General features: G+C 51.0%; 7 protein-coding genes across 7 annotated transcripts in view; 3 read left to right on the top strand and 4 right to left on the bottom strand.

The window, feature by feature from the left end:
• PFICI_14831 (uncharacterized protein) overlaps positions 1-1,181 on the top strand; it is a gene marked incomplete at both ends in the record, with an annotated part of 2,495 nt that extends 1,314 nt beyond the window's left edge. The window contains one exon of the mRNA XM_007843412.1: positions 141-1,181. Coding sequence (XP_007841603.1) covers positions 141-1,181 — 1,041 coding nt within the window. The remainder of the gene's footprint in view (positions 1-140) is intronic.
• Positions 1,182-1,601: 420 nt separating this feature from the next.
• Positions 1,602-2,357, bottom strand: PFICI_14830 (uncharacterized protein; the record flags this gene model as incomplete). The annotated part of the gene is made up of 4 exons (XM_007843411.1): positions 1,602-1,675; positions 1,767-2,052; positions 2,154-2,225; positions 2,301-2,357. 4 exons carry the CDS (start codon positions 2,355-2,357, stop codon positions 1,602-1,604), a joined length of 489 nt encoding a protein of 162 aa, XP_007841602.1.
• A 1,383-nt stretch (positions 2,358-3,740) lies between these two features.
• Positions 3,741-4,211, bottom strand: PFICI_14829 (uncharacterized protein; the record flags this gene model as incomplete). The annotated part of the gene is made up of 2 exons (XM_007843410.1): positions 3,741-3,986; positions 4,161-4,211. 2 exons carry the CDS (start codon positions 4,209-4,211, stop codon positions 3,741-3,743), a joined length of 297 nt encoding a protein of 98 aa, XP_007841601.1.
• A 629-nt stretch (positions 4,212-4,840) lies between these two features.
• PFICI_14828 (uncharacterized protein) lies at positions 4,841-7,027 on the bottom strand (the record flags this gene model as incomplete). Its single annotated transcript, XM_007843409.1, has 3 exons — positions 4,841-5,547; positions 5,611-6,739; positions 6,938-7,027. The coding sequence occupies 3 exons, from the start codon at positions 7,025-7,027 to the stop codon at positions 4,841-4,843; spliced, it is 1,926 nt and encodes a 641-aa protein (XP_007841600.1).
• Positions 7,028-8,197: 1,170 nt separating this feature from the next.
• On the top strand, positions 8,198-9,781 carry PFICI_14827 (uncharacterized protein; the record flags this gene model as incomplete). Its single annotated transcript, XM_007843408.1, has 3 exons — positions 8,198-8,627; positions 8,680-9,402; positions 9,459-9,781. The coding sequence occupies 3 exons, from the start codon at positions 8,198-8,200 to the stop codon at positions 9,779-9,781; spliced, it is 1,476 nt and encodes a 491-aa protein (XP_007841599.1).
• Positions 9,782-10,711: 930 nt separating this feature from the next.
• PFICI_14826 (uncharacterized protein) lies at positions 10,712-11,176 on the top strand (the record flags this gene model as incomplete). Its single annotated transcript, XM_007843407.1, has 1 exon — positions 10,712-11,176. The coding sequence occupies one exon, from the start codon at positions 10,712-10,714 to the stop codon at positions 11,174-11,176; it is 465 nt and encodes a 154-aa protein (XP_007841598.1).
• A 676-nt stretch (positions 11,177-11,852) lies between these two features.
• PFICI_14825 (uncharacterized protein) lies at positions 11,853-12,575 on the bottom strand (the record flags this gene model as incomplete). The annotated part of the gene is made up of 1 exon (XM_007843406.1): positions 11,853-12,575. The coding sequence occupies one exon, from the start codon at positions 12,573-12,575 to the stop codon at positions 11,853-11,855; it is 723 nt and encodes a 240-aa protein (XP_007841597.1).
• Between the last annotated feature and the right edge of the window lie 357 nt (positions 12,576-12,932).

Raw genomic sequence — 12,932 nt, 5'->3', positions numbered from 1 at the left:
CCGTTGATGTGGACATTACCACTACGGTTCCCTGCACAACCTCGACTGGTGCCGCCTCTACCCCCGTCGTTCCCGCCGAGTCTAGCCAGTCCACCGTCTCGGTCCCGGGCTACTCGACTAGCGAGGTGACCTCTGTCAAGACTAGCCCCTCGACTGTTCCGGTTGCCGAGTCTTCGACTCCCCAGCAGGGAACAACCATTGATGTCGATGTGACCACCACTGTGCCTTGCACAACCTCTAGCGGAGCTATCTCTACCCCCGAGACCTCTGCCGTCTACTCGACCACTCCCGTTGTCCCTGTCGAGTCGAGCCAGTCCATTGGAAGCACCACTTACCTCCAGTCTACTCTGTCCAAGACCTCGACTGTCACTGTGCCCAAGTACACGACTGGTGTCTCGTCCATCGAGTCTAGCGAGACTGTTCCTGTCTACTCGACCAGTGAAGTCTCGTCGGTCAAGTCAAGCCAGACCACTGTCCCCGTTGCCGAGTCCTCGACTTCTCAGCAGGGAACCACAATCGACGTGGACCAGACCACCACCGTCCCCTGCACAACCACAAGCGGAGCCGTCACTACTCCCCAGACTTCTGCCGTCTACTCGACCACGCCCACCGAGGGTAGCGGATCTACCAGCACCATCCAGAGCGTCTACGTCCCCTCGCCCAGCACCGTCAACATCCCCGAGTCCTGCCCCGGCACCGTGACCAACGCCGGCGAGTTCAACCTGCCCCACCTCATCATTGTCACCGACAGCTCGAGCCCCGACACGGCCAACGGCACGGGCTACTTTGGCGACATCACCCCCACTCGTTCCACCATTTTCAACTTTGACATTGAGACCAAGGACGCCGGCAAGACGTGCAACCTCGTCTTCCTGTTCCCCACGAGGGACACGCTCGAGACGTCCGACTTTACCTTTTCCGGCTCGGGCGCCCTCGACTTCTCCAAGCTGACCACGTACGCCACCCAGGAGACGTCGTACAACAATGCGCCCTCGGTCGAGTCGGACCTGGGCCAGTTCACCGTCTCGCCCGGCAACGCCTACAACATCTCGTCGTTCGAGTGCCCGTCTGGTTCCACCATTGCCTTTGAGATGGCCGACGTCAGCGGCGGCGACACCGAGCTCTGGTTCTTCCAGGACTACAACCCTTGCCCTCTTGGTCTGTTCATCACCACTTCTTAATTTTTCTCCCTTTTCAAGGATTAAAAAGGTGGATGAGAGAAACATGAGAGGGGAGATTTGCGAACAAGTATAAAGCGATCCCCCTCACTAACGGCCTTGGCGAAATAAAGGAGTAGTTGGCCATTTTGGGCCACTTGGACTTTTCGGGTTATATTGTATAATGTTTAAATCTCGATCACAAAAAAGAGATGACGTAGATAAGAAAAACTTTGGCAACGCTGCCTTTCTTCTAGACTCCAAAAGCTAGGTTTCCTTCAATTCAGATGTTCATTTTTTTCTAAAGAGACCCAAAGAAAGAAGACAATAAACAACAAATGTCGTGACATGTCCATCAGCTCATCAATCCCTCTACACTTGTTTATCCCATGCTCCGTGTAGTGAATCAATCAGGCATAACGACAAATGGACAGATTCATCTATCTAACACCCTCCATCATCACGCCCAACAATGACATTCCAACGAAGACCATTGATCTCGGAAGCAAACTGCTGGCCTGCCAAGAGTTGTATCAATCAGCAGACTGTCCATCAATTCTCAAGAAGAAAACAAAAATTAGAAAGGATTAAAAGTGGGGAAAGACTCACCATGAACCCAAATACCATTCGAGGCAGGACCGCAAGCATCACGTATATTCTCAGCGTACCGAGCGATATTCTCATACGTGACCAGCGCACCCACGTCGGCGTCATTACAAGCCCAGATGCCGACATTGTAGCTGCACGTGAGCCGGACACATTGGCCGCCGTTTTGCGCCAGGGGGATCAGGGAAAAGCCGTTGGCAACGTGGGCAGCGCGGCTCCGCAGCGTCGAAATGCCTTCATTGACCCCTGTGGCGACGCTGCCTTGTCCGTTGAAGCAAATTGGGGCTTCCTGTTTTTGTCATTTCATATCAGTCAGGTTTTTTTTTTTTTTTTTGGGATTGGAGCATTTTTGCATGGATTCATGCTACAAGTGTTTTGTTCAAAACTCACGCGTGGCTCTACGTAAATATCCTGCGTCGTCAGAAACCTTGGCGTAGAGACATGGGTGGATCGTGGGAGGGTCTGCAAAATTAGGTTAGGAAGGATTATTCATTAACAAAGTGGTCACTCATGCCATGCCATTGGGGGGAGGTTTACCAAAGCTGAAGTGAATGCAACAATGGCAACAGGGGAAATAATATTGAAGAACAGCATTTTCTTTTTGCGGGCTGTTTAGTCTGTTTAGCAACTAGTTGTGGGTGTTCTTCACTGTTGTCGTTGTCGATTGGTCACGATTTACTCAAAAACTTCAACTTCTCGTGGTCTCCATCAAATACATCTTATAGTCTACATTTGACGATCATCTGGGTCAAGGAAAAGTTTGCTTCTACATCGGCCTCGCATGTTTGTTCAAGAGGAGCGGGATGGCCTTTTCCTCAGTCCTTACATGACTCTATTCTGGGTTCTGGGACGTGAACTATTCAGTCCTTTGGACACTCGAGGAGGGATGAGTATTTTTGACAACAGATTTTCCTATCAACGGCACTGCCATGATAGTTTATCCAACCAGGATCTGTTTGATACCCCGCGTGTCTCCCTGCGCAATCAAAAGATGGCAGTCCTTGCGTCACCAATGGTGGCCCTTGCTTGGAACATAGAGTGCTGACAGAAGGGACGAGCACTGCCGGAGCTCCTTGCATTCTGCATGAATGTACCAAGAGCAGAATCGAGTTAATGGTCCCATGTCTCTCTAGGTCGCTAATAGCGCTACATTCAAGTGGAGTATGAGCATATTATCAAAAAGAGAAAATGGTCTTGTATTTCAGATCAATCTATAATTCAAATGCAATGAAACGTTTCATGATCTTCATGGCACGAGACTCATGGCATCATGACACGCGTTCTTGCTTGCAGTAGCAGCTTTCAAGCAGCATTCGTCTGTATCCCCCTTGGGACCACGAACAGTCTATTCATTGGTCGAATTTCCTGGGAGTTTTCGCTTGGCCGGGAGGCGACAAATCTTGCAGACGACATGCCAACTGCCGGTGCCAGCACGAGAATGGAAATCCCTTACGGGCATGAGAATCTGCATATTGTGTAACGCCCGCTGGTGGCCTCGAAGGTCCTTGCATGGCAGACAGACCAAAGGGAAGCTCAAGACGAATTACCAAGCTCTGGGCGTTATCTCTTGTTTCTTTTTATTTCCCGGTTTGCTTCCGAGCAGTATACCTGGAGTCCGCAACTCTTCCCCATTTGGTCCCGCATAGCGTTATGCCCAGGTCCATGATATGATGATTATGCAAGGCGGACATGCTGAATTCGGCGTTTATCGGCAGCGGAAGCGGTAATATTAGCAGCAATAGCAGCCAGCAAGCAGATCCCTCAGGTGGCCCCCTAAAGTGGCCCCCAAGTGGCCGGCCGATCCGGAGCACCAATGTGCTGTTTAACGTGCTGTGTTCGCGCATATCTCTTGCACACCCGCTATTGATGCTCTCATGTAGACGCGCGCGCGACGTGTCTGCTCACTGCCAAATCATTTGTGTAGAGGCGAGAAGCTAATGGCGGGTTCAATATCCCAACTCTGCATTCACGCAGTTTTCATTTCTCTCGCTTCGAGGATTTGTTGTTATTGTGTGGCGGCAAATCTTCCGTCGGCGTCCCCCGAAGCTGGTTTCGCATTTCCTCGGTAAAATACTTGAAAAATCCCTTTCGTCCCTCGTGTTCTGGCTCGCGCGTCGCTTCGCCGGGCCGTAGAGGGTCGTTTGGGTCGCGGCCATGCTTGTAGTCTTCGACCTTGCGATGGATGCGCTCGACGCCGCGGTAGAACTGGGGCGATCGAACGAGCTGCAGACGTTTCCCAAGTCAGCTCCTGCGATAACTTTGAAAGGAGGGGGAGAAGAAGAAACCCCCAGCTATTCGCGTGTGCTTACTCGTTGCAAAAGACCTTCCTGAATACAGGCACAATCGTTAGTACCGGGATGCCATGTGCAAAATGGTTGGTAGACGTGGTAAACATACTGCTGCAGGAATAAGAACAGTGGCAACAACCCAGATGAGTGGATTCGGCATCGTGCTGGCGACTAATGGCGGTGGTTCTAAAGTTCTAGATATACGTATGTCGGCTGCGAGGAAATTCCAAAGAACGACTTGGCGACAAAAGAGGCGTGGCAATAGAAGTCGTGACGGTTTGAGTGCGACAGCAACGCGGAATTGATTGCGCAGCTGTCTGTCAACTGTGGGGAATTCCGCCACTTTACCAATTAATAAGCCATTCCAGCATAACCTCTTCTGCTCTTTATAATCTGCACTGCCTGTTGTTGCATGATTAAGAAACACCATTTTGTTATGAATGACAAGATTACAAGATTACACATGAGTGACCTTGCTACAAAAGACTTTTTTTTTTTTTTTTTATAGATATAAATATCAGATGCGTGCCCAATTAATAGGCGCCGAGTCACAATGTGAGACGCAGATTCATAGTTCACCTTGATTCATAGCTGGAACATGCCCCGGCGAACCGAATGAGTAGATAACGAGGTAAGAACTAGTTGAATTAATTTGATATGCGCTAGAATAATTCAAAGCGCGACTACAAAGGGGTATAATTCTGCTCATGTCTCATGTCGGATTGGCTCCCAGGGCTCCTTGTAAAAATGCAAGGAATGATCAAACACACATCCCCTCCCCCAATCCATTTATTCCACACCATGTCTTTCGTTCCACAAGGGCCAGCTTGGATTCTGGCCCCAGTCGTAATAGGTCACGGCCTGCATGTCGAGCGTATTTTGGAACGCTGCTTCAATGGCACCAATGTTGAATTGGGGATTGATGTGTTCCCAGATATCGATCTCGGGGATAGGTGCCTCGGGCATCATAGTAGCCATGCTGCTAGGGGGTGGCAACGTGGTCAAGGGTAACCCTCTAGGCAATCCGTTGATTTGGGTCTGGATGGCCGGAAGTGGGTGAGGATCGCTACCTTCTCGCACACTATTCTTACCCGACTCTTGATTCTTGAAGGCGGTGGCCCGGCCCATTTCCTGCAGCACCCGTTCCGCCATCTCTCCCGTGGTCTTTGCAGTCCAGAACGTCTCGCCCAGCTGCTTCAGGAGCTTCGTATTGGCCTCGAAAGCGCGAAGGCCACGCTCTCTAAACATGGGTATCTGACTATAGCGCATTTTGCGGTACATGACACTCAGCGAGAGCGAAACTGCATACGGTATGATGGGCAGGTACGATAGCCTATCGCGGTCGCCAAGGCTGTCGCGTACAAGCTCGGTAATCCGATCTGCTGACAAGGAGCGCCGGCTGTTGTTTGCTCGTGACGGAAGCGCTGATTTGGTTAGTTCCTGATTGACACGACACGACAGGATGGCAACAGCGTGGTAGAAGACCTCCACAGTCGCTATGTTACATGTCAGCTTTCACATCTAGCGACATGATTTTTCATTCTAGGCTGTCTACATACCGAGTAGAGTTTCAGAAACCTGAGTGGCCTCGGAATCAATTATGAGCTGCTCAAGGATTGGCATGTCAATAAAGTCCTTGTCCTTTTGTGGCCGGTACAGGTCAATGACGTCCTCGAGCTGGTTGACGACAGACAGTAGTAAGCGGAACGGCGGGTTCTGCCGTTTGATGGAATCTTCAAAGTCCCAACCAATATCTCGCTCGTGTACAGTGCATGATCTGCCGTATATGGCCGAGTTGAGACGGTCCAGGGCCCAAGTACACAGAAAGAGAGATCGCAAGTCTTCATGGTCGGCCTCGGCCGCTCCCATGTCGAGATGCAGTCCCAGAGTCATAAACTGATGAGCCGCCTTGGCAAATATGGCCGTCGGCATGTCAGCCTCTTCGGGACAAGTAGGTTGCATGTACATGGAGAAGAGAAGCAGGACGCGGATTAGCAACACACGGTCTGTGATCAATCCAGATTCGACCGTAGTATAGATTGCCACAGAGAGTGCGGCGGTGAACTCGGGACGACTGAGTAACACCCCGTTGGGGAGTAGTCTCAGATGGGGCATGGCCTGTGAGTTTGCAGCCGCGGCAAGACTGATGACTTGCCTGACGAGGATGGAACCAGCATCCTGACCATCAGCCAAGGCTATGTTGATGACGGGATACAGTGGGTCTTGTTTCCCAAGATAGATATTCCTCAGAGCAAACCAGTCCTGGACAGCCGGTACACATGTTTGATATTTTACTTGGACTTGCTGGGCCAAAAGATTCTGCATAGTTTGAGACGGTCCGATCAAGGAGGGTGCGGATCTGGGTGCAGCTGCTGACCGGGCATCCTGGGCGGTATTCCGAGACTCCCAGACGCCCACACCACCCCGGACCGAGAGATCTCGGGCGGAGTGCGGGCTTGTGGCCTCGATGAACAGGTGTCTCGGGTTAAGATCCCCTACGAAGCGAGTTGCTGCCCGGGATTCCGGCTGGGGTGGAATGGAACCCTGGGACCTCAGCTCTGTAGGGGACAAGTCAGGCGTCTCCCCGGCATTGTGAGAGACACGACGGACAGGCTTGGTCGGAGATTCCGAATTGTATGTTGGGCTGCTGTCCTCCGGACTTAAGTCGTACTCGTGAACACATCGCTTCTGTGCGCAAGGAAGAACAAGCTATCAGCGGCACAGCATGGCAAGCATGGTGGCAACGAGACACATGGATATGATGGGGCCCCGACACGACTCGAGACTATGTACATAGTAAATGGATCGAAAAGAGATGGGAGGGACCAGGGAAAAAAAAAAAAAAAAAAAAAGTAGACCGATCAGACGGATCAAAAAGCCGCGTACCTTGCGCTTCCGGCACGAGTCACAGGCCTGAGCAACCTGTTTTCTTTTGAGTGGTAGGCCAGACTCGTCGTTGCCGACAAACTTGACCATGGTCCGCGAGTCGTGCTCCTGGGATCGGAGCACCGGGCGCGTGGAGGAGGAGCCGGAGACGGCTGGATATGCCTATTTTGAGGAATGGCGAAAAGAGACAAGCCCGCAAGCGAAGATAATAATAACAAGGATTTCCAATAACAAGATCAGTACCGCACTTTCGTACACTGCAGGCTGCGTCACGGAGCGCAATCGAGGGAGCGCATTGGCACTGGATGTGCGTGCCCACTGATCTCCGTCTATGCGAAATTCAGCCTAGAAGCTGGGTTCGGTTTGGGTCAGACAGACGGGAAGAACGACGCTACGGTAGCTACTACCCTTAGGTCAAGTCAGGTCAGATCAGGTCAGGTCATGTTGAAGCCAAACCCAACGGACCAGACATGGATGGGCAGGAACAGACTGTGGAGGGGGTAAGAGCACGGTTACGGACGGGACTTGACGGGGGCCAAAGCTCGAACGAGACCAGCTGTACACAACGAATATGGATGGATCAATTGATTCGGGAACCAAGCAGCAGCTCTACAAAGAAGTGGAGATATCGGGAAGCCATCCCCCAGCTCATGCCTAAGCCCAAACGAGGCACTCCGTTAATCCCCCACCAGAATCTAAATCGAGAATCTCCGTCACCCACCACCCCCAAGTCATTTAAGCTTCAGCTGCACATGTTCAAATACTCATTCGTTTTGGGTTTTGACTGTCCATCATCTTCTTGGCACCCCCCTCGCATTCGGGTTAATTATGTTATGATACTGTCATTTCTGGGGCCAAGGTACCAATAAATGGTGTTATTTCCTCCAGTTATTGAGAATCCTATGGGATTTCCTGCATGCAATCATGTTATCAATCATGTTTCAACGCAACGGCATTTCCCAATCCAGTTTACCACATCTTTCTACAAAATCCACACTCTCATCACTGGCTGTCTTACTCGTGTGGAACGTAGCACCCGGGTGGTATTCAGCCCCCATAGGACTTTTTCGAGCACGAGACACCAAACCCAAAAGGGTCGACCCATTGGTCTCGCTTATCTGCCTGTATCATTGAATTTTGAAAAACACATTTATACTGTTTCTGTCCGACAGAATGGTTCTCCTATCACACTCTTTACGCTTCCATTCGTCAATTAATCGCAGCCTGATTCCACGACTGCGGCATGTCAGGCTAGTCAGCATGTCGGCAACACAAACCCAGACACAAATCGAGGTAAAGCCTCCGCCGCCAGCCTCCTCTGCTCAGGGCAAGCGAGAAGGCGATATATCAGACTCGTTCGCCTCGCTGTCCGGCACCGCCTTCGTACCTCTGCCTCAGAAATTCCTGGATCTGAAACGGAGGCTGATCCAAGGGCACGAGGATGAGGTTGTGGCCAGCTGGGGACGACTTCTTGAGCAACTCAGGATTGAGAATGAAATAGTGGCAAGAGAAGGGCCCAATGCCGTACCCTCGGTTGACTTTAAAGACCTGGACAGCAACCTTGCCGTCCTACGCAGTGAGCTCAAGAAGAGGGGCGTAGCAGTCATTCGGGGTGTAGTGCCAGAGCATGAGGCTAGACAATACAAGACTGAGCTAGAGGAATATGTCAAGAAGAACCCCCACACCAAAGGTATGATATACTCACGGGAAATATTGCATTTGCTGCCATTAACAAGATCAAGCATTCCCTCAAAATGACCCTCAAGTTTTTGAGCTGTATTGGTCTGCTCCGCAATTGAAAGCACGATCCCACCCAAACCTACTCAAAGTCCATACCGCCTTGATGGGTCTCTGGCACCTGTCCGACCCGAACAGTGCCATTTCTCTGGAACAACCCCTGGCTTATGCTGACCGACTACGCATTCGCCAACCTGGAGATGCCAAATTTGCCCTAGGTCCCCACCTCGATGGCGGCAGTGTCGAGAGATGGGAAGAGGATGGCTACGGCCTCGGCAAGGTATACGACAAGGTGTTTGCCGGCAAATGGGAAGAGTACGATCCGTGGGACGCAAGCACCCGCGTACCAGCCGTGATAGACAACTACAATGGGTTGGGTGCGTGCTCCATGTTCCGCATGTTTCAAGGCTGGTTGAGCATGAGCTACACTGGACCGCATGAGGGCACTCTGCAAGTCAACCCTCTACTCCGACTCTCCACCGCATATCTATTATTGCGACCATTCTTCCGACCCATCAAGTCATCTGCCGACGTGGCACCCGCCGATTTTCTCAGCCAGCAAAACTGGGAGTTCTGCGGCGACGAGATGACGAGTGACCTGCAAGGAGCTGTGCTCGGCGCTGGACAGGAGCTGAATGACGAGCTACATCCCCATCTTGAGCTCAACAGGTGCATGGTCCACATGCCACATGTAAAACCTGGTGATTTTGCCGTCTGGCATTGTGATAGTAAGTTGTAATGGCTTGCTTAAATTATGTGTGCGCATTTACTGATCCGAATCCAGCCATCCATGCTGTCGATAGGGTTCACATGGGCAAAAACGACTCAAGTGTACTATACATTCCCGTCTGTCCGACGACAGAGACCAACGCCAAATACCTCAAGCGACAGAGAGAAGCTTTTATCACTGGCACGCCCGGACCTGATTTCCCTGGCGGCATAGGCGAGAGTCAGCATATTGACAAGTGTGGCCCCGAGTACCTCAGATCTCTTGCGGATACCGAGGGGCTGCGGGCTGCGGGCTTTGCAAGACTTTCACCAAAGGACCAAGAACCAAACGGATCGAGGAAGGCCATAGAGGTAGCAAACCAGATTCTGGGATTTTAATTATGGAAATCAGCATATGCATCATGATCGGCACTGCATTCGGCATTGGCATTCGGCATACATGTTATTGAGAACTGCCGTTTACGCGGTTCTTACAGCATTGGGCATGGGGAGGGAATTTCGATCAATTTGGGAAAGCCTTGTCTTTACTGCCAATCATTGTATTCACTCGTATACCATGAAAGCATGGTATTATAGCACCAGTCATTATAGGCCCGGATGGATCATAGCACACAATCTAGCGCCTCTGCCAAGTCTGACAGCTCGCCCCGCACGAAAGAGACTATACGAGTCGGACATGCGAAGAAGTACGATGATGCACTCAACAGACCTATTCATGGCTTAATCTTGATAGCAATGACAAACGAAAGTGGAGAAAGGTTTAGCCGGTGCTACTGATCCGTTTATAATCTTCACTGCATAATCAAGTCGCACCCACGCCGTTGGTCATATCAAACAGGCAGAAAGTAGTCTGCCCATTTGTAAGCATACACTATGAACCATCGTACCACGCTCGACTTTATGTGGATTTGAAATCAACTTTCGTAATATCACTGCTTTTAACCAATTCTTTAGACTAAGGATCTTATCAAACTTGGGGTCACGTACAGAAGTAGTATGAGACTTGCCTACCAAAGTACATATCAAAATGTATCTTCAATCTTCAATCTTCATGGCATGGATCTGCAATGCTACCCTACCAGAGGACGGGGGGAACGCTCCCACTATAGGTATAGAGCCACGGTGTGGGTCGCATCCAGCCCCCATGTTGCAACAGTACATATGCACAGTTATGGATTCACGAGTAAGAAACAATTGATATCTATATAAGATGATGGATTGAACAAAAGCCGACCAACGACTCACTATCAAATAAACAATACACAACACCACATCCAGTAGTGTCTCACAGACATCTCGTTCCTCACCATGACTTCGCTCTACGACGTCAGCGTCCCCATTATCAGGGAGTCGCTGCAGACGGCATCCTCCATTCTCCGCAAAGGCGTTAAACATGCCCAGGCCAACAACATCTCCGACGCCGACCTCCTCGGCGCGCGCATCTACACCGACATGGTGCCCCTGCCGAACCAAATCCTCATCCTGCACCGCGTGACGGAGCGCTTTATTGAAAAAGTCGCGGGCCGCCCTACAAGCACTGACCTCACGGGAGTCTTGTCGCCCTACGAGGGAAACGTTCAGCATCTGTTTGACCTCTTGGACGAGGCGATTCGGGATCTGGACGCCGTTGCCAGAGAGTCCGTCGACGGCAAGGAAGATTTCGAGTTTACCTTTGATCTCGCGACGCAGATCAGAAAAGCAACGGGTGCTAATTACGTGCATCGATACGTTGTACCATATAGTATGTCTTTTCAGCCATGTGTTGCACACTAAAAACTCCTTGCCCCATATCTTGAACATTTATATATATATATTCAATCTTCCCTTCTCTTCTCTTCCCTCTCTCACTCTCTCTCACTCTCACTCTCACTCTCACTCTCACTCCGTCTCTGCGTAAAGATGGTAACTGACCCAAGTATTGTGCAGTATACTTTCACCTCAACATTTTATACGCCATCCTTAGACAGATAGGTGTTCCGTTGGGAAAGTGGGATTATATAGAGGTGTTTAACCAAGCTTTCCCTCCCGCTTGAACGGCTGGAGCTCTTGCGCACGGGATCTGGAAATGGCAGTCAACGTGATAAACGTTACAACTCACTGGGAGTCGAAGCAGCCATGTTCAACGACTGATCAGGCAAAAATCAATGCTGATAAAATAGAGTGAATACACCCGTCATTCATGATGGCGTACATGAATTGAACGGGTAATATGATTTAGCTACCTCGAGCACAAGGATAACACAATTCTGAAGACTGTCATATCTCACGACTGATTGTGACGGAAGCTTTTGAAGCAGAAAAAGAAAGTACATTATAGAGTGTCAAACCCCGTCGCTCGTGGGATCGATTCTCCACCATGACTGCAATAAAATTATTTGCGCCTGACTAATCACCATATTTTTTCACGTGCAGAAATCGCGCCACGTATCTCTCCTTTTCTTTCCCTCCCTTAGTCCTTGGTGACCCATAGCCACACAACAGGCTTCTCTCCAGCGCGACCAGAACGGGTCATGTCCCAGCCAATCTCCTTGGCCGTCAACTTGAGCTCGGCCTTTTCGTCGCCCGAAAAGGTGGTGCCCTTGTAGAAGCGGCCCTCGCCGCCCTGCACCACCTCGGTGATCCTGTTCTTCTTGCGCTGCGGGTTACAGGCGCCCCAGCCCTTCATCATCTCGGCAACGGTGGTATTGACGGGCACGTGGTAGGCGGTGAAGGGAATGTTTGTGCCGTTGGCCATGCGCCAGGGGGGCACGGTGCACTGGAGAATGTGTACCTTGGTGTGCTCGGCAGGGAAGTAGTAGTTGTAGCCGGGCTCGCAACCCATGCCGCCGGTCGAGTTCTGCATGTTCAGGGCCGGGGCGTCGCCGCGGACGACGGGGTGGGCGGTAGGGTATCGAGGGCCCTCGGGCTGGTTGGGGAAGACGGGGACGGGGTGCTGGTAGCCGTTGGCCGGCATGGTATAGACAGGACCGACGCCGCCGGGAGGACCTGGAATGGTCTGGGCAAAGCCATTGGTCATGCCTGCCATGGCAAAGCCATCGTAAGCACCTACGGGATAACCCGAGATGGGCATGCTTGGGAACCCACCATAACCAGCAAAAGAAGTGCCCAGAGGCAGATTACCATCGTCAAAGCCGGAACCGGGGCTCCAGCCACGACCAATGTTGGTAGCCATTGGGTAACGGGGTGGATTCAATTGGGGAGATGGAAAGGGTACTTGGGTGCTAAAAGCCGAGAACACGGTTGTTGGCCGTTGCAGCTGTTGATATGCAGGAAAGGGGCAGTCAGACGCACTGATTTCTGTAAACTCGCTTGTTAGTATCGATTGGTGGTAAGTTGGACTGTGACAAAAAAGTATCCCATATGGAAATAGAGATATTGAGCGAAATCAGGCAGATGATTGGTGCAATATATATATATATTTGCCAGAAGTTGAAACACTGCGTGACACGAAAACAGTCACTCACCAGGCGTGTTGTGAATAAGAGGTTGGCTTGACTGGGTCCGCCTAGCTCTTCTGGCTTTGCGATGG

This window comes from Pestalotiopsis fici, assembly GCF_000516985.1.
Source record: "Pestalotiopsis fici W106-1 unplaced genomic scaffold PFICI_Scf_13, whole genome shotgun sequence".
NCBI classification, from domain to species: domain Eukaryota; kingdom Fungi; phylum Ascomycota; class Sordariomycetes; order Amphisphaeriales; family Sporocadaceae; genus Pestalotiopsis; species Pestalotiopsis fici.
This window is presented reverse-complemented; position numbering and strand designations above follow the sequence as displayed.